Here is a 21,318-nt window from a genome sequence, read left to right on the forward strand (position 1 = left end):
CAGTCCTGGCTAACTGGGGAGGTCCCAGTTGACTGGAGAACAGCAAATGCAATGCCCATCTACAAGAAAGGCTGGAAAAAAGCTCTGGAGAACTACAGACCTGTAAAGTCTGAACTCAATGCTAGGGAAGATTACAGAGCAGATTCCAGAGGGGATGCAATGCTGGATCTGATGGTTACTAATGCAAGCAAGCTCATCAGTGATGTCAAAATTACAAGCAGCCTGATCAACAGCAATCAGGCACTGGTGGAGTTCACAGTCCTGAGGGATATGGGTCAGGTGAAAACTAATGTCAGGACACACAATGTTCTACAAGGCCAAGTTCCTACACGTGGGTCAGGGCAATACTCAGCTCCAGTGAGGTTACACCTTGAGTACTGGGCTCAGTTTTGGGCCCCTCTCTACAAGGGCATTGAGGTGCTGGAGCTTAGCCAAAGAAGCACAATGAAACTGGTGAAGGGTCTGGAGAACAGGTCTTATGAGCGGCTGAGGGAGCTGGGGTTATTCAGTCTAGAAAAAGGAAGGCTGAAGGGACACCTTATCACTGTCTCCAGCTACCTAAAAGGAGGTTGTAGTGAGGATTGGTCTCTTCTCCCAAGGAACAACTTACAGAAGAGGAAACAACCTCAGGTTGTGCTAGGGGAGGTTTAGCTTGGATACAAGACAAAAATTATTCACCAAAATGGTTGCCAAGCCCTGGAACAGCCTGCCCAGGGTAGTGGCAGAGTCACCATCTCTGAAGGGATTTAAAAGATGTGTAGCTGAAAGACATGCCTTAATGGTGTCCTAGCAGTGCTGGGTTAACAGCTGATGATCTTAAAGGTCTTTTATAACCTAAATTACTCTGTTATGTTCTAAAAACAGTAGCTATATTTGACAGCTGAGAATGGAAAGTGCAAAACATACAAATGAAATCCAGGCAAACAGATTTGGCTCATATAAAAATTAATTACCTGTGAGGACAGGCATCAGAATAACTATAGCAATTTCTCATATTATTTGTACTAGGGTAGTATCCAGAGGCTCCAGTTTGGATGCTGCATACACTTCATGAGGGTTTCTATTGTTCTATTTAATCTGTAATAAGGATGCTTTTCCATGGAAAGCTGCCAACATCTAAGAGCTGTATTAAGGCACTTTTCACTTTTGATCTTGTGATTAGAAACAGTGCCATTTACAATGAAAATATGCATACACCTAACCATTTACAGCACTCTTCTTTTTGTCTTCACATTTATCAGCATTAATACTTGTGCAGAAGAAAGACCTTTGCACAGAAAAATGAATCTCAAGCATGTTTGCTCCTGACAATTTCATTTTCATCCTATATGTGGAGACTTGTCCCTCCACAACAATAACAGCGATTTCAACAGTTTGTGCTGCAGCACTACAAGCAGGTATGTTTTTAGATTTTTCTATCTGATACATAGGGAGACACAAGCAGAAACAAGCCAGGTATATTTGGTTGGGTGAGAAATGTGTGTATATTCCACCCCTACTATCACAGCCAAATCTTCTGTCTGTAACTATTATCTCAACAGAGCAAGGCTGCCATTAGTTTTAACACTGAAGGATCTCCAGATACTGCCATGAAGCACTTCACTTATGTGCTATGGCACAACACAAGAAACAAACTCATGAAATTGAATGAAATGTTTGAAATAGGAATGTTTCACCATGCACAAGACTGTATTTCTCTGCCGCTGCACCCACCATTCATCTGTCCACATTTTTTGAACACTTTAATGCTGCAGACAATGCAGATGTGGTTCATCTACAAAGCTGTTGAACAGCATACAAGTCAGAGAAACATGGTCCAAAGATCTATTTGATTTGAAAAATAAATGAGTTAGTATTACAAACGAGTCTGGAGTCAAAATATGGCACTTCTGCCCGATAATGAATTTGAACAATTATAACAAATTTGTAAATGACTCTCAGAAGAAGGAAGCTTTTCTTTAATTGTTCTACAAAAATATTTAAATAGCACCACAATACTGTGGAGTAAGATCAAAACTGCTTTTTTATTTGAAAATACCTTCACATAATTTTTTTATCACAGGAATCTTGTACTACAGATATCCAAACCAGAAAAGGCAAAGCATTTTTTACATGTTTTTCATGGAGAAAGAGTCGTGACAGTGGAACTCCATCAGACCAAAAAGAAGGCATTAAGCCAGATTTGTTCCAGCATCATCCTTTACTTTCTCTTCTTTATAGAGAAAGTCCAGTCAGAGCTGTCTGAGGTGATCAAACCGAACAGTGTTAATACCTTGGCTAGTGTTCCATTGGCATAACCAAAAATGACATATTTGTTACAGTTTATTGGATTTCCAGAGGTTCAACAGCACATAGAAATTAGTTGTTTTGCTAACTTAAAATTTTCCATGACATAAAATTGAAACCTCTTCCATCTTCCTTGCTATTTACATAAATAAATATCACATAAGGTGTTGAATGACTTCTGAAGGATTCCCTGAGTTTTAAAGGGAGGGATAAATTTTGGAGTATGCTACAGTGCTTACTCTATTAGCTGCTTAAATCATCCCAGTTTCTTTTGAACTACGCAGGTTATCCTTCTCCCAGTACTTAGCATAATCACAAAATAAGATCTGCTTGTAATAAACTACAACAAACATCTTGATTCCATTTCCAGAATTACACCCCTATTTAAAGGTCATCTAAATAATAAACTTATTAAAGAAATGTCTTCCTTAGTCTTTAAACAATCTTGCCTCCCCATTCCAGATAGATATTTTATTTTTCCTATGTGTTAAAGGACCATATTGTTCCTATCTTTTCCCTAGTCTTCGTGTAATTGATGACAGAGGTAGCTCAAACACAGGAATCACAGAATCACAGTATGCTTAGAGTTGGAAGGGACCTTTAAAGGTCATCCAGTCAAACCACCCCACAGCCAGCAAGGACTTCTCCAACTACAGCAGGCTGCCCAGAGCCTGTCCAACCCGATGCAGAATGTTTTCAGGCACAGGGCATCCACCACCTCTCTGGGCAACCTAGGCCAACGTCTCACCACCTCCAGTGCAAGAAACCTTCTTCTATCCAGTCTGAATCTTCCCTCTTTTAGTTTAAAAACATCAGCCCTTGTCCTTTCACAACAGCCCCTGCTAAAAAGATTGTCCCCACAAAACTCAGGCTAAGGTGAGCTTCAGTTGCTGCAGGACTGGTGGTGAAGTAAATCATCACAAGTTCCTTTCATGGGAAGTTAGTTTCTCTGCTAAAAGAAGCTGCATTTGGTCCATGTGTGTATCACGGTTCTCATCACAGCTCTGGGACAGAGGTTGAACAACTCCTTGGCTAAAGCTTCTCCCTTCCCTCTACCATTCTCTATGGCAGCTCCTTCAGGTTTTTTCCTGCACAGGATGGTTTTATTTGCTCTGTGCACACACAATGCTGTACATGTTTATATACATAGATAGAGCTCACCTGGATCTCTTCTGCTGACTTACAATTACAACAACTTAAAAACCCCCACAAAACACCTTCTTGCTATTAAAAGGAGACACATTCATCCAAGCAGCGGACCATCTCACCACCCATAAAAATGAAGCTGCAGCACACTCGGGCTTCACGGTATCACAGTATATCAGAGGTTGGAAGGGACCTCAAGAGATCATCAGGTCCAACTCCCCTGCCAGAGCAGGATCACTTAAGGGTCGTCCGCACAGGAACACATCCAGGTGGGTTTTGAAAGTCTCCAGAGAAGGAGACTTAGGACTTAGTTCCAAGGACTTAGTTCCTTTATCACAGGAACAATAGTAACAAAAAAAGGTACAGAATTTGCTACCAGATAGCAGCTAAAAAAGCAATTCCCTTGCAATCTGGATGTATGTTCTGTTTACAGTGTAAAAAAAAGCCACTAAATAAATACAAGATCCAGTCGGGAGTATGATCTACCAATGACTTTTTGCATAACTGATCGTTAGAAATCACAACACACATTCCACAGAGACCAATATTAAATTGAGTTACTGTCATGTCAGTATGGTCTTCTGCTCTATTCAATAAAATTCTAGCTACTTAAAGCCCTGAGGGATAAGTTCTGTTCTTAGTTATACTGATGTCCTCCATGGAAATTATCAAGAAGAGCAGCCAAGAAAAGTGTTTAGTGCACAGTATATATTTAAAGAGATGTTCACATTAATTCATATGTTATTATCTTTCGGTATCACAGCCATGCAGTGAAAAAGGCAGTATCTCCATACAGCACACACACGACTTTTTATCATGACAGAGATTAAGAACACAATGTTTTGCAGAGACGATGCTTTATAAGCTTGTAAAAAAGAACAGCTTATTCAAGCCATGCCCAAACCAAGACAACTGTACAACAGTCCTCCGAGCCAGCCTCAAAAATCACCAGGAGCAATGGCCTCCAAAAAAAAAACCCAGATTTTCTTGCTGCATACTGTCAACTTGCAACTCTTAGCAAGCAGAGAAGGAAAAAGTCAAGACACCTGAATACTATGTGAGTTCCAAGACTGGTATTTCTCATACAACTTACTGCTCAGGGGTCCTGTAATGCCATATACATCCTACAGGCAGCATGTAATTGTTATCAGTTTCACCTACGCTCAGGTATTTGCAAAATCTATGTCATGAAAGCCCTGAATAGTAAGTACTAAAATCGCCTTAAGTAGATAATCCTTAAGCACAATCATCTTGGGAAAAGTGATGCAGATAGAAAAATTAGAGTTTCTAAATCTCACCTTCCTCTAAGTAAACTAACTGCCAAAGTAAACCAGAAAAAAAGAAATACAGAAAATAATTTATATCCATTTGCTAGGCTTTCCTAGGGTCACCTCAAAATTTTGAAAAGATTAAGAGTTTGCTATGTTAAATGCAAACTAAACATAGTAATAAGAAGCAGAGAAGTGTCTGATGGACAATTTTATAATACAAACAATATTAACTACATTATCCTGTCTATGGAATCTGGGGAAAAAATACAGTTCAAAACTGCAGAAATGTTAAATGTAAAATGCCTCTTACAGATTTTCAATCTAAGAGAAACCAACTTTTCACAGTATTTGTTGGAGCCTGGTTGTAATTAAATACAGGAAGGATATTAAAACTTCCAAGAGATTTTTTTTTTAAGCCACAAAAGAAGAAAAGGCACAATTGCATAATTGGAACCAAATCCAAAACCCACTTCCTTCTTATTTACTAGCGTCATCTAAAGGACACTATTTAGATGCTGAAAGGTCTGGAGCTGACAACTGTAAATCATCTAGAAGTCAAAAATTTCAAAGGAATTTTATGACATGAGTTAAAAGTGTATAGATGAGAGATACAGAAAGTTAGTGCTCACTGCAAAACCACATCCTAGCTGTCACCATATCTCTCTTGTCAATAAAATAATTCTATTTTGTTGTAGGGAGAGAAATCATCTGTAGTAGTAATACACTGCTAAAAAGCTATAGGGCAAAAGTGGTTTATGTACAGAACTTGAAAAATGTCTTTTTAAGATATTCTAAAAATAACATTTCTTTACAGAACAGGATTTCACTTACTGCATTCTACACAGACCAGTTAAACACTAAACAAACTTGCCAGCAGGATATTTCTTTAAACAACTTCAGATCATTCTTGTTGGCAGCTGAATTCAGTTCAATGCTCTTTGTCATTAGCATATCTGTGCAGTAAATTAATATCAAAAGCATCCTCCAGCCCTGCCCCACCTCCCTCATTGACCACAAAAAAAAAAAAAAAAAATCCTCTTGCGTTCCTACAAGATCTGCAGAAAAGTGAAAGCACAGATACAGATGGACATATTGTGGCCTTCCAATATCTGAAGGGGGTCTACAAGAAAGCTGGTGAGGGACTTTTTAGGGTGTTGGGTAGTGATAGGACTAGGGGGAATGGATCCAAGCTAGAGGAGGGGAGATTTAGATTAGACGTTAGGAAGAAATTCTTCACCTTAAGGGTGGTGAGACACTGAGACAGGTTGCCCTGGGAAGGTGGGAGCCCCATCCCGGGATGTTTTTAAGTTCAGGCTGGATGTGGTTCTGGGCAACCTGATCTAGTGAAGGATGTCCCTGCCCATGGCAGGGAGGATGAAACTAGATGATCCTTGGGGTCCCCTCCAACCCTGACAATTCTGTGATATACATGTTAGGGGTTTTGTTATATGATAAACCAAGTGGATTTCAGGAATTTCTACTTATGGAACTGCTTTAAAACCCCTAAGATGTTTTTTTTATTTATTTCCTGACTTAGTCAAAGCTATCAGTGCTGCAGAGTGAAGACATCTTATTAAAAATTACTACACTCCAGTGAAACTCATGCTGAAGGAAAAGTTACTGTGAGGCATCTATCTGATCTCTAGATCCAACCACTAATCAACTGCAGCAAGAACCTAACAAACTAAAAGCCTACAATTTAAGGTTTCTTATTGCTTTGGCAGCATCCATGAGAAGCTTCAAAAGGCCATTCTTTTTAAACATTCATCACATGAGGAAGAGTTAGTTCTATCTATCTCAGCTTGGTATGCAAAACCATAATCCCTCTGAAAGCATGGATCTTTCAAGAACCTGATCATATCACAGTAATTGTCTTTCTCTTTATGAAAAATAAATTACTAATAGAAATACTGCAAAGGCAAGCTCTTGTTTTAGATCTTTTAGATTTATGCTACACTCTTAGTACACTCACCCTTAAAGACTTAAAAGGAACCACCAGTTTTGTAAAAAGAAAGAAAACAAGCCAGGAAAACTAGACGTTCTGAGATAGACTCGGTTGTCTGTTACCTTTTTGCTTCATTTTAACACATTTTAAAACAGGACTTATCACATGGGGTTATTTTTAGTACCCCAGCACCTATGTTTTTTCCATCTTAATAAATGTTTTCTTTACAGTCTTGGGCCAGCACCCTAAAGTTAATTTGGACTGAAGTAACAGGATTATCTAAAACCAAATAGCTGTTTTCTGAATAACAGCTCTATTCCAAATACTAATTTATTTCAGTTTAATTTGCCCAACACTGAACTGAAATAAAAAGTTATTCCGCAGTAAGAGTGTGCATGTATGGAATTACTTCCTAGTACCTTTTAGGTAACTGTACTTGGCTAACAAGCATGGAATGAGTTAATCCCTCTTCACCTTGTAGTACTTCTTCAGCTAAGCACAAAGAAATCAAACACCACATATCATGCTTTGTTCACTAACACCTGTCCAAACCTTCATTCCCTTTCTTGTATATGTGAGTGGCCTAAAGAATGATGATGTGGAACTTCAGATGGAAATTTTGCAAGATGAGAACACTTTTGCACACAGCAAAATCTATCCTAACCAAGGAAAAAGTTTCTAAAGACAAATGAGACAAAAAGAGGTGAAATAAGAGAGTTACAGAAACTCTTTTTACTTCAGCATTTGATAAAGCATAAAATAATAGATCAAGAAGATTCCATTTACAGAAAGACAAAAAACAGTGGAACAAGGAATCAAAAAAATAACAGAATGACTCTGGAAATGAATATAAATTATCAGAAGTTCTTTCAATAAGATTAGAAATGAAGAAGATCAAGCAGAAGCTGCCATATCAAGCATTATTATACCTTAAACAAAACAAAAAATAATAATCCACATATAAACAAAATAATTAATGAGACTAAAACATATATTTTAAGTATTTTTCTAAACTGCTGATTACATTTTTTTAAATGGGCATAGTATTTACAAATACACGTTAAGTGTGTGAAGAGTTCTTCAGACATTGTCCTTACAGACATTTTTGAAACAAACAAAAAAATTTGTTGATTTAAGCAAGGGCTCCCCCTCCTTTCCAGATCTGATTTCAGTAGGTATTTAAACAAGAGCAGTAGGCATTAAAACAAGAGCAACCTCAACCATTAGTCATTACTATACAATGACAGAGCAGGGAAGTAACTTTTGCAGTCATCTTGCCCAACCTCCTGCGCACAGTAGGGCAAACATATTGCACAATGGGCACCTTATCATCTCTCAAATGTACTGACAGGCATACTATAAAGAAAAATACAGTTGAATAGAAGTAAAAATATTGGAGTACTGTAGTAGCTTTGATTAGTACTAGACACAGTTTGGATGTATGTTTTAAGACATACACAAAAATTACTATGCACCATATAGCCAGTTGCTAACAGCACACATCTACATGCATGAGACAACAGAAGATCTGATCGTATGCACTCATACCGACACCACTTTCTTTCTGTGAATTATAAATCATTGCACCAAAAGCACTTACATGTTCAATCGAAACACCTTTGGTGAGATTTCTCTTTAGTGTGACATGAGAAAATGGTGCATCTTCAAGATTACTGTATTCTGCAGTTCCCAGAGCCAAAAGGTAGACCACCTGGATTACATTACATTGACACATGGGTGATTCCTTGATTCCTCTGGGTGACTGTGCACAAGACATTCAGTCACTTTTGGTAGTAATATTACTCAGTGTTCAGGGCTCCCTTCCAACAGTGCTTGTCTATCTCAAATTATCTACTACAACTGTTATTTAGAAGCTCAGGAATATTATGAACTTTTATTGACCTGTGTTTTCAGAAGACATGGAGATCCTTTGTTAAAAGTGAAATCCAAACAACACACAGTAGTAAATATAACCATGTCATATAAAATGGTCAGTACCAGAGTGGCAGAATAAAGAAACTGTCACTAATGCAATTACCATCACAGAATGTTAGGAGTTGCAAGGGACTTCCAGAGAGCGAGTCCAATCCCCCGCCAAAGCAGGATCACCTAGGGCAGGGCACACAGAGACACATCCAGGCAGGTTTTCAAAGTCTCCAGAGGAGGAGACTCCACAGTCTCTCTGGGCAGCCTGTTCCAGTGCTCTGTTACCCTCAGCATAAAGAATTTTCTCCTTGCGTTGAGGTAGAACCTTCTTTGTTTTAGCTTGTACACATTGTTCCTTGTTCTGTCACTGGGCACCACAAAAAAAAAGAGACTGGCATCTTCATCTTGACACCTACCTCTCAGATATCTATAGACATTGGTAAGATCCCCTCTCAGCCTTCTCTTCTCAATAGAAGAGTTGTTAGTTGTACTATCTAGTTTGCATTAATGTCACAATGGCCTTCTTACATCCAAATATCTGCACAAGTAAAAGCATTTTTTTTAAAAACTCCTACCTGAGATGACAAGAGGTTGCAATCAATGTGCAGTCCTTTCCCTGTCTTGTACCTCTGAAGTAAACCAGCCATAATTGCTCCGTGTGTATACAATCCAGTAGCAAGATCTGTCATGGCTACTCCTGGTCTAACTGGCTCACCGTCCTAAAGAAATAGAAGCAAACACCCCAAAACAAAACAAGACAAACATAATGTAACAAAACAAAACACAGAGACAGAAAAAAAATGAGAAAACAATCAGAGGCAAAACATTACTTTATGTTACAGTACATTCTACACAAGACTCATATGAGAAAGTGTTTACACGTTTCTTCACTGCAAACAGCAAGAAATAAGGAGTACCTCTGAGTAAACTGAAGTATAAAAACTACCACTGAGAAACAGATATTCTTGCAGCACCTACACAATACTGTAACTTTGTGATGCAGCAGACTGCAAATTGTAAATGATTTATTATGCTACTTTTTGGCCTAGTAACATAACACTTCGACTCATCAATTCAAAGAGTAAAGAGATACTGTTACAGACAAGAGAACCCAGTGAATGCTGAATTTCATTATTCCTAAAAGTCAAAGGGCTAGATGATTTCTATAGTATGGTGACATGGCTGCATGGTTTAGCACCAGACTTGGTAGAATTAGATAATGGTAGGACTTGATGATCCTAAAGGTCTTTTCCAACCAAAATGACTTTATGATTCATGACTGTTTGAAAGGTAGTAGCATACTGCTTTGCTTTTCTCACTCTTCCCTCCCACCCATTCCCCCACCTCCTGTTCTGGCTCTCCTCCAGCAAAATCTCAGGTTTGTATTTTCAGTATACATACTCCAGGCTTTTTCTAGGAAAACAAAACCAACTTTGTTTACACATGTACACATTACACATGCAAATACATGCAGATCCTTGACCTTCTGACCAAAAATCATGAGAAAATTGTTGGTTCAAATATCCTTTTTCAGTACATCATCATCCCTTCTTCCAACATCAAGAGAAGAACCTTCATTTTACATCATGTGTTTCAGAATTTCCCTAATTATTGGCATGAAACATGCCCCTCCGCAATCAAAGGCAAAACGAACTTCTAATTTCAGTCAAAGTAAGCTTTCACCACAGGAACTTAAAAGTGCTTCTTTTGAGATGTTCTCCCATTTCCCACTCTGGAAATTTTGAAGTCAGGTGCTCAGATTCTGACAGCAATTGCTTGCCCTGAACACAAACACCAGTGCAAAGCTAACAGGACTGTTTGAGTTTCAGCCCATCAAAAGCCAACCTAAAATTAGTATAATTGATAAATAATAACTGTTTGCCGAAGTTCCCATAAATGCTTTTAAGCTAATCTAGCATAAACTCTTCTACAACTCTATAGTGTGTGATGTATAAACTATACATCCTTAAGGTGAACACTGCTTTAGGAAGTACTATTTTTTGAAGAATCTCTTATTTCTTCCTTGTTCATACTCTACACTTAGCTACTCCAGCTTCTCAATAGAATGAACAACTCAAATATTCCATTAATTTGCCACTCTTTGTACCCAGCTCTGTGGAAAAAAACAGGAAAGGACGTTCTTTATTTTCATGTACATAGTGCTACCGAGAACACTAAATGAGCACAAGAAGGTTTTTTGCTCTTCAGAGCTACCACTGAGAAATACAACTGAAAAAAAAAAATCTTTCCCTTACTAACTGCTGCAAGTTCTCAGTTTGTGAAATTGGTCTTTCTTTATTACAGCCAAGGTGCTGGGATGAGAAGAAAACAAAAAGACTTAAGGTTTTACAAACAGATGTGCAGAAGAAAATCATATTCTGAAAAACTGTCCTCCCACTGTTTTCAAAGCATCATTAATTTCACTCTTGATGGAAAAAACTACACTTTGAAGACATCATTTTTAAGCCTTGATTCCAGTACTTTCCTCATCAAGTATTAAACTACCTGATGATTTAAAAGCAAACATTTTGCCTCAGTAAAAAGTTCACTTTCATTTCTAAAAGTGCTCTCACAATTTCCTTTTATAGAACACTTCTACATACTACTAGCACTATACTGCTTCACTATTTTTGACATGAGTTTTACTTCACCCCGACATTCCACAAACTCTAATACTGCAGCAGTCCACACAATTTCTATTCTTCCCTGGTCTTTCTGCTAAGATGCATGAACAGGTGCCATTTTTCACCCTTTAATCAGATTCTAATGTCTGCTTGGGCCATAAGCCGGCCTTTCTGAGACAGGATGCATAGCTGTATATACTGTGAAATGGATTTGTTCAGGTTTTCATCTCTACCCTACTGAACAAGGCACAGGATGCTCCTTTATATTAAGGATAAAGCCACACATACACACAGAAATACCTTCCTTTAGATGGAGCTTCCAACAGCACAGCACTATTCTTACGTAGCTAACATTATACTACTTCCTGAGTAAAGTAAGGATCTGTACAGCAGTTTTTATTTAAACAAGTTATTTTAAATGTAACAAACATGACCACGACCAACCCCGCCAGCCAAAAGAGATGTTACTGTTCTGGCAGGACAAAACGTAGCCCTAATCAGGGCTTTAAGCAAAGCTGCTACTCAGTCTCAAGGGCTGGACTGAACTCTAATCAGGAACAGCACCAGGATATGCCCTTTGCTGGTTTGAAAAGATGAAGATCCACTCCAGTAGAAGACTGTAGTCGCTATTGTTCAATTTTACCACCAATTCACATTTTTATTTCTAATTTTTGTTGGTTGCTACATTCCTTACGATTTGTCAACATGTTCTGGCCCAGAGACATAATTTCTCCTCCTAAACTTAGATCTACAATATAAACATTATCCATTAAAATGGAAATTGTTCTGAAGTGACATGCTTAATAAAAGCATTCTAAGTCTAGAAGTCTTTACAGATGGGAAAGAGCTGCTGAAACTAATACAAACCAGCAATGGCTACATTTTTCAACAGCTCTGAGCTATATACCATGCATACTCTTTTGTTCCAGCTGTCTCATGGTCCATAAACCAAAACTGTTTCTTCAGCAAAAAAGAATGCACCAACAAAGATACTCTGAATATTGAAAATTGCATCTAATAATCCGCTTGGAGAAGGAAACCAAAGTGGATTTTATTTAATTAATTTCAAGTTATTGCCTAAATGAGTCATAGAAATTTTCAAAGGGATACTCATCTGGCACTGATGTATCTGAATCTATTAAGCAAAAAGCTTTCTGTTCATCAAATATGAAATTTGAATGTGCTGTTTAACCAGGAAATATCTATAAACTATGTCATCCAGGACAATAAAAGTGTCATCAGGGTAAACTTTGTCCTTTTAGGCTATTTTTAATTTATGTAAAGAAAAACTGACTGTGGCATGAAGCAACTACTTTCATTCAAAATAAGCTCATGGGTACAGATTTATCCAAACAGATTTCCCATTATTGCTTGTAAATTTTTATAAACACGCTAAAATTTCAAATTTCACAAGTGTCATACAGTTCTAATCCAGAGGTATTCAAGGACGTGTAAGAGCTTGAATTCTGAGCAGGTTTCTGCATATGCAAGTATGATGTAAAGATAGAATTCTACCACACACTGAATGGGTTTGGCTTTGTACAATCAGCACAAAAAAAAACCACTAGCACAAGTGCACTTGTTTATGCCTGTGACTTTCCTATATTACAGAAGTTACAGCTTGATTTCAAGGTTCAGAACTTTGCTCAGAAGCATTTCAAAGAAGTCAGCACTAAGTCACTTCGTTAATGACTATTTTCTATGAAGGAAAAAAAATTGCAAGCCATTCAGAACTCCTTTACATAGTAATCTATCAACATCTTAAAAAAATCAGACTTATAAAGCATATGATCTGGACTCTGTGCCAGATGTGATATTATTGTGTCCTCTAAACTGATCGCAGGGTCAGATTGCAGAGCTCAGCCTCCGAGATCAGCACCCGGAACTGAACCACCCCCACAGCAGTTCAGCAGCAGTGCTCAGCAGACAGGATCTTTTTTTTTTTTCCCTGAAGCCAGGACACACTTGGAGAGAGGAGCCTCCCTCACCAAGTCAGCTGCTCTCACAAGACTGGTGGACAAGGTGTGGGCAGAGCCACAGCCTCAGCAGGCTCTTAAAATGCCTCAGGAGCACAGGGATCGCGACCTGGTGTGGAGACCAGACTACCATCCACTACTGATCTTCCACACAGGTGGGGAGAAAGCTGCAACCCGTAGTCTGAGAGAAATTAAAAGAGACTTGAAGGACTTAGGATGGTTGGTGAAAGTCTGGGGCACAAGTTATTTTCTCTTCCCTCCTTCCAGTTGCAGGTGATAACGTGGGATGGAATAGAAGGATCCAGTCTGTAAATACCTGGCTTCAAGACTGGTGCTAGAGGCAGGGATTTGGGTTCTTTGATCATGGCTGGGTTTGTAAGACATCAGGCTTGACAGCGGTAAGTAGGAAAGGCTTACCTTGCAGGGGGAAAAGGGTTCTAGGACAAGAATTAACATTCAGGCTCATTCACAGAGCTTTAAACTAGATTTGAAGCGGGATGGGCTGGTAGCTAGGTTTGCACCAGTGGGGCAGTGGTCATGGATGGCTCTGTCCTTTTTAGGAAAGATGGGTCAACAAGGCAAGGTGGTGGAGTTGCTCTTATGTGAGGAAGCAACTAGAATGTATTGAGTTCTGTCCAGGGGCAGATGAGGAGCAAGTTGAGAGCTTGTAGGTGAGAATTAAAGGGCAGGCCAGCATGGGTGACACTGTTGTGGGTGCCTATTACAAGCCATCTAATTAGGATGAAGTTGATGATGCCTTCTACAGGCAGCTGACAGCAGCCTTGCAATTACAAGCCCTGATTCTCATGGAAGGTTTTAACTACCCAGGTATTTGCTGGAAGGCCTATTAAGACAGCCATTTACAGTCCAGCAGGTTCCTCCAGTGCACTCATGGTAACTTCCTGATGAAAATGGTGAAGCACTGATGGATCTTATACTCACTAACAAGGAGGGTCTGGCTGAAGCTAAACTGAGGAAGCGTGATCTGGACAATGGAGTAGTGAGGTGGATTGTTTACTGGAATATAAATATGCCTTAAGATGCTTCAAAACAAAGCACCTCAATGATATATGTAGATGTTCTGTTGCTGCTGCTCAAATTCCTGATTTGTCTACTGCATGAGCTGAAACCTTTAAGACCATCCTACAAGCACACTCAATGGCTTGTTTCCTGCAGGGAAGTTTCCACAAACCACTGTTACACTGACATCGTAATTCCACCACAATGCTGTACAAAACCAGCATCATCTGGTGTAACTTCTTTTTTTCCCCAGTTGGTAAGACTGGCAGTTGCAATTTTATTTAAAAAAAAAATGATATTGCTTTTAGTATTCAAGGTTTAATAATTTAACGTCTAATAAAGAAAAGCAGCATGGAAAAGCAAGTCACATTCTTTTTTCTTCTTTACTTTGGCCACTTTTCTACATGCTGACTGATAGAAGATTTTTTTCAGAGCTGGCTTTCTGGAATTTTAAATACAACCCAATCACAAGCGAGCAGACTCAAGGAGAAGGACTTGGTGGTATCAGGTGAGGAAAAACTCAACATGGAGTTCACAATGTGCGCTTGCAGCCCAGAAGGCCAACCATGTCCTGGGCTGCATCAAAAGAAGTGTGACCAGGAGAAGGAGGGAGGTGATTCTCTACCTCTATTCTCCTCTCATAAGACCCCACCTGGAGTACTGCTTCCAGTTCTGGTGTCCCCAGCAAAAGAGGGACATGAAAATAGTAGGGGAGGTCCAGAGAAGGGCCATGAAGATGATGAGAGGGCTGGAGAACCTCCTCTACAGGGACAAGCTGCGAGAGTTGAAGTTATTCAGCCTGAAGAAACAAAGGCTCCGGGGAGACCTTAATAGCAGCTTTCCAGTACCTGAAAGGGGCCTACAAGAAAGATGGGATGGGACTTTTTAGAAGGACCTATGGTGAGAGGACAAGAGGGAACTGCTTTAAGCATGAGGGCAGATTTAGACTGGATATTAGGAAGACATTATTTACAGTGAGAGTGGTGAGACACTGGAACAAGTTGTCCAGGGCGGTTGTGGACGGCCCTTCCATGGTGTTCAAGGCCACTTCGGATGGCATCCCTGCCCTTGGCAGAGGGGTTGGAACTAGATGATCTTCAAGGTCCCTTCCAACCTAAACCATTTTATGAATATATGAATCTATTCTATGAACACAAATTTAAATCATGCAATTATATTTTACTAATAATAATACATTAAAGCATGCAGTGTAATTTTAAAGCCACTTGAGTAAATAGTCACTAGAACAACAAAAGGCATATTTGCTTCTTTAGAGTCATCAACCACTTAAGGTTTTGAAACAAAACTGCCCCTCCATGCATCACAAAATGGGTTTGGGAAACTGATGAAGTATATGACCAACTTCAAATAAAGAAAAATAAAAAGTGAGTTTTATCATGTTTGTTTTAATCATACAAGAGACTATGTTTTAATCACAGAATGAGTTGTTTGGAGCCCCCAGTGAATAGATGGAACTGTTACTAACAATGACTAAACAATTCCGATGATTAAATTGCTTCTAGTCCTAGTGAGGTGATGTGAACATCTGGCTTTCCAGCATAGGTCTTAACAGAATCTTTTAATAAAAATCTATCTTCATAATGGCCACTGAGAACTATTACTCCCATAATACAGCTTATATGCAATTATTCAGTGTAAGACTTTCATTTTCTTTCATTAACATATCAGTGAAAAGTTTTGAAAGAGTCTTGGGTTTTTTTCAAATTTTCAACATGCTTTCCTTTATTCACATGGTATTAACATTTGTCCCTTTCTAACAGTTCATACTCCCATTTAATTTTGTTCAGTGTATTTTCAGGTGTGCATGAAGCTTTTGGCACTGCCCTGGAAGTATTAACATTCACTGTACAGGCAGAAGTGTCAGAATGTAAAAAGACACTTACACTACAGTTACTTTGTGTGTATGTGCATTATACATTTGAAGAGAAGAACCTGTAAGGACTGCACTCAACTTCAGGTCTTCTCATGTTCCGAAATCATAGAATTATAGAATCACTAAGGCTGGAAAACACCTTTAAGATCACTGAGTCCAACTGTAACCCAACTACCATGACCACTAAACCATGTCCTGAAGCACCACATGTACTCACTTCTTGAACAGCATCAGGGATAGCAACTCCACCAGGGAGTGGACATCTTCCTTACAAGGAGAGACTGAGGGAGCTGGGCATTTTAGCTTGGAGAAGAGGAGACTAAGGGGTGACCTCATTGATGTTTATAAATATGTAACGGATGAGCGCCAAGAGGATGGAGTCAGGCTCTGCTCAGTGATGCCCAGTGACAGGACAAGGGGTGGAAGTTGAGGCATAGGAAGTTTTTTTTCCCTGTGAGGGTGACAGAACATTGGAACAGGCTGCCCAGGGGGTTGTAGAGTCTCCCTCTCTGGAGATATTCAAAAGCCGTCTGGACGCGTTCCTGTGTGATCTGATCTAGGTGATCCTGCTCTGGCAGGGGGGTCGGACTAACTAGATGATCTTTTGAGGTTCCTTCCAACCCCTAACATTCTCCGATTCTGTGATTCCCTGGGCAGCCTGTTCCAATGCCTCACCACTCTCAGTAAAGACGCTTTTCTTAACTTCCAATCTAAACCTCCCCGGCACAACTTAAACTCATTTCCTATCACTAGCTACTTGGGAGAAGAGTCCAACACCAACCTCACTACAACCTCCTTTCAGGGAGTTGTAGAGAGCAGTAAGATCTCTCCTCAGCCTTCTCTTCTCCAGACCAAAGAACCCCAGCTCCCTCAGCTGCTCCTTATATGATGCCCTCCAAACCCCTCACCAGTCTCATTGCTCTTCTCTGGACACGCTCCAGGATCTCAATGTCTTTCCTATACTGTGGCACCCAGAATTGAACACATCACTCAAGCTGTGGCCTCACCAGGGCTGAGCACAGGAGCATCCTGTGAGTATTAACATGGCAGCAATGGGCAGATGGTCTTAGGACACAAGGCATAAGAGGTTTCAGCTTCCTCAGCCAAACAATGCTCGGCTTTTTTTTTTTTTTTAACAAAAAAAAGAAGGACTACAATGACAATAATTGCCACAAGTACACAGTTTGTCGTTGTTCTCAGCAGAAAACAAGTCTACTGGCAGAATAACAAACATACAATAGAGGTAAGTATGGATCATGCACGGTTAGCTTTCAACAGCCTACTCAAATAGAAGCATCTGACACCAAGCACAAAAACTTGATGAACTCCTTGTTTGTCTAGGGCACACAAGCATCATACTCCAGATATCTGTCTTACTGCCCATAGAGTATCAAGAACTCCACCACAGAACACTGTCATGATGCATACAGCAGACTTGTAACACTATCTCAGGATGCAACTCTCAGAGACAACATTACCTGCTTCTGCAGGTGCTTGAAGACAACTTAAGTCAACACCTCTCTGACCAGCATTTTTCTGAGATGAAGACACACTTTCTATGTATGCCTGGAACCCAAACATTAAAGTACTGTATAATGCTTCCTGCATTACTGCAGCTACTAAAGACTTTAGGTATCAGTGGGAAGAGCACCACACAGAGCTTTTCCAGAAAGCATCTCTCTGCTTATTTTCAAGCAGGACCATTTAAAAGACCATTTGTCAGAGTTATCTGGGTGGCTTCACAATTTCCACTTTCAAAGCAGGAGCATCAGGATGAAAGTATAGGTGAGACTTCCCACACAATACCATCCAGATGTTCCATCATCGAGGGGTTAACAACATGCCTATTACAGCTCTTGAAGTGACTACAAGTAGCCATTAACAGGTTAGCGTAAATTGCCAATTTATTCACAGGAGATTTAGGATACTGTATTTCTTCCATTTTCTGTTTCTTGGACATTGGCTTTGAGAGCCCGAGTAAGATACCTGAAGGACATAAGTGCTTTCATTTTCTTAGATTCTTAGAGATAAGACTTCTTGGACTCCAGGAGGGCAAGCATAACAGCTATGTTAGCACAGGCTAACTTACTCCATGCAACATCAAGGTTTAGTATATGGCACAAAGACTCTATTAAAAATGTAAGTTGAGCACCATACCTCATGCCCTGTGATATGCATGAGACCAGAAACAGCAGCTGCAATCGAGTCATATCCACCTCTCTGAACCATGGGACCGGTCTGACCATAGCCTAAACCAGAAAGAGAACAATTAGTAATGCAATCAAGGGCAAGTGCAACTGAAACAATTCTATGATTCCATGATAAACACATATTACTGGTTTAGTACAAAAAGGAACCAATTGGTATTTCGTGACTGCTATTGTATTGTATTTACTCCTGCACATTTTTAACAGCAAATTGTTGGATTCATCCTGTGTGGGACGGTGAGGCATTTGACATTAATTCTAGGCACGTTTCTGGCCCTGCTATGTTTCATTCACTTTGGACAGAATTCCTTTAATTTGCTGGGCCAGATGAGGTGGGATTCAGATGTCACTTCAGAGCCTTTATTGTATCTCCATACCTCCAGGCCTCCAACTGCTGGCCATAAGGATCTATATTGCCTGTGTTTTATCTCCACTCTGCCATGAAGATATTTAGAACGTCAAATGATACTAAATTCATGACATCATGATTTAGACACATGAATTGTTCCCCTCTTCCTTATTCCACACCTAAAAAGAGTTACTTTCAAAATAAAACATTGCTTACAACAGAGGGCGAGGCTAGCCCCTCAGCAAGTACACACAAGGTGTTTACCAAGAGTTAGCAACAATGAAATGCAAAATACAACAAACTTTAATGGAACTACATAAACACGGTTTTGTTCAGCTATACAATTAACAGCTGTAGCCAGAAGGATGCTGTCTCTTTTCTCTGCTTTAAAGTAATCACATTCTTCCAACAACCAGCACAAAATCTTCCAGCTGAAGAGGTCTTTCGGGATCAGCTGAAGAGGTTACAAATACAGATACCAACTATTTCCCTGCCTGTCAATCACAGCATAACCTAATAAAATTCAGGGCTGCAATTGGAGGCAGGCCTGTACAATGCAATGGCCTTACATGAGAGCCAAGAGCCAAGTCTGGATATCTTTTCTGGAACCAGCAACCATCAACATAGAGGGGAGAAGTCAACAGGGAAGGAGCAATACGTTTGGTTGTTATTAGTGGAACTAATAGAAACTGTCAGAATCCTCAAGCATATTTAAGAGTCTCTCTACTTCCTTCAAGACGTAGCAAATTCAAAAGCTAGTATCATGCTTTCCTTTCCTTCTTCATGTATGCCTACAAGAAATCCCCTAATTACAGGAGCAAACAGAAGATATTTGTCACAGACAAGATTCCTTGTTTGGCTGCCACTTTTCAGGCAATGTTTCTGTATTACTCTTAGCTATGAAGACAGCATTCAAATAACAACATATACTGCAAGATAAAACTTCCAGTTTCCTAAATTCCTTTTAATTATTATGCTGGAATTATCTTCTCTATATAAAGAGTCTGTTTGCCAGGCATGACAGTCAAAGCTGTAGCTTTATTCATTACAGCACACAAAAATCATTACTTGTTGGGGTAACCTTCCTCAGGTCGTCCAACTGGATCAACGCTGTTTTGTACAAAATTCATAAGTGACTTCTAATGTCTAGTGCAAGAAAATAATAATCATTCCAAACCAAAGTTAAAGCACTCTGTTATTCCAACTATTTAGTAAATCATTCCAAGCAAAACAATGTCCACTAGCCACACCCATTTCCCCATTATACTACAAACTATCTTAAAAACCTCATATTTTTCTAGAGACATCAGATCCACATTACGCAAAGCTGAGGAGGAACTCAACCTATACATATTATGTCACAAGGAATATCAGGATACTACTACCAACACACTGACTTTGCCAATGTAGGCTCAAAACAAACATTGCACAAAAAAGAACTCGACTCTTTCCTTACTGTCAAATCTGTATCTTCTTGACTTCACTGCTTACAAGAGAGAGAAAAAAAAATAACCTATGGTTTACCCAGTTTTATTCAAAACCATGCGTGACAACAGCTGACTGTGAGACCCTAAAGAGCAGCTGGTGACATTTCCTGTCATATTCACACACTAAAGTTTACAGAAAATAAGTAGGTTTGTCTTCAAATGTAACTGGACTAGTAAACAAAATATGGTGGATTCACCCAAAATGCTCTGTAGAGCTCTAACTAGGCATATACCATTCTCCACTGGAACAAACTGCAGTATTAAAACCATTTAAATGTGTGGGGCCACTTCAAAAACAGAATCTTGCTCAACAAAAAAAAAATAAATAAAATTACTCAAAACAACTTTAATTGAATAGTGAAAAGCATATTGAAGTAAGTGAGAAATTATGTACTGGCCTCAACTATTAACAAAGGAAAGACATCTCAACACATCTGCTCACACAAATGTTTTCATAAACAGAAAACATCTGAAAATTAAACATTTACCATGTAGATGGAACAACTATAAACTGCTTTGCAATGCTCTTCTGGTAAGGACAAACATCCATGCCTCAGACACCATATTCAGGAAAGGTGACAGACAACAAGTCATGTATTTTTCAAGCGGCATTTTAGAAATACAATTTTTAAAGCCTTTTTCACACATTGTAACAGCCTGGTTTCAAAACAAAACTTAGCATTTAATGGCTTTATGGTTAAAATTAGAGGTTTTGAGAAGTGTTTAATTGGTTTCCACAGGTCACAATAGATTAAGAAGAAAAAATATGTAAGTCTGCTTTTGATCTAAATTCTGCATTGAAAAAGAGGGACAAAAATCTGTTGTCATTGGAAATGGTTTGTGCCCCAGGCACTGTAGACATATCAAATACCCAGGAGAAGCAGCAGCTGTCTAACTGTAACAGTTAAGTGACAAATAGTTATTTCTAATAATGAAAGACCTCATTATCCAGACAAAAAAAAAAAATCTAAGGTTAAGCAGTATTGCTCCAGTAAACTGCACAGGTGAATGGAGCAATGCAGTGCAATGTTTTAGGAATAACTGAACACAGGTACAAAGAGTTTGAAGGAGAGCACAAAATTACATTCAGAAAATGTTCAACATGGTACAGAGATCTTATTGTGGCTGTAATGTATACACAGACATATATATGTGTGTCTATATAAAAATACATAAAATAACTTCTT

At 39.2% G+C, this 21,318-nt stretch overlaps 1 protein-coding gene across 1 annotated transcript in view; it reads right to left on the reverse strand.

The window, feature by feature from the left end:
- Positions 1-21,318, reverse strand: part of SUGCT (succinyl-CoA:glutarate-CoA transferase) — a 308,741-nt gene that overhangs the window by 257,932 nt on the left and 29,491 nt on the right. Inside the window, exons 7-8 of the mRNA XM_054385138.1 lie at positions 18,246-18,337; positions 9,150-9,293 (exon numbers count right to left, since the gene is read on the reverse strand). Coding sequence (XP_054241113.1) covers positions 9,150-9,293; positions 18,246-18,337 — 236 coding nt within the window. The remainder of the gene's footprint in view (positions 1-9,149; positions 9,294-18,245; positions 18,338-21,318) is intronic.

Source organism: Indicator indicator, chromosome 11 (assembly GCF_027791375.1).
Source record: "Indicator indicator isolate 239-I01 chromosome 11, UM_Iind_1.1, whole genome shotgun sequence".
NCBI classification, from domain to species: Eukaryota; Metazoa; Chordata; class Aves; order Piciformes; family Indicatoridae; genus Indicator; species Indicator indicator.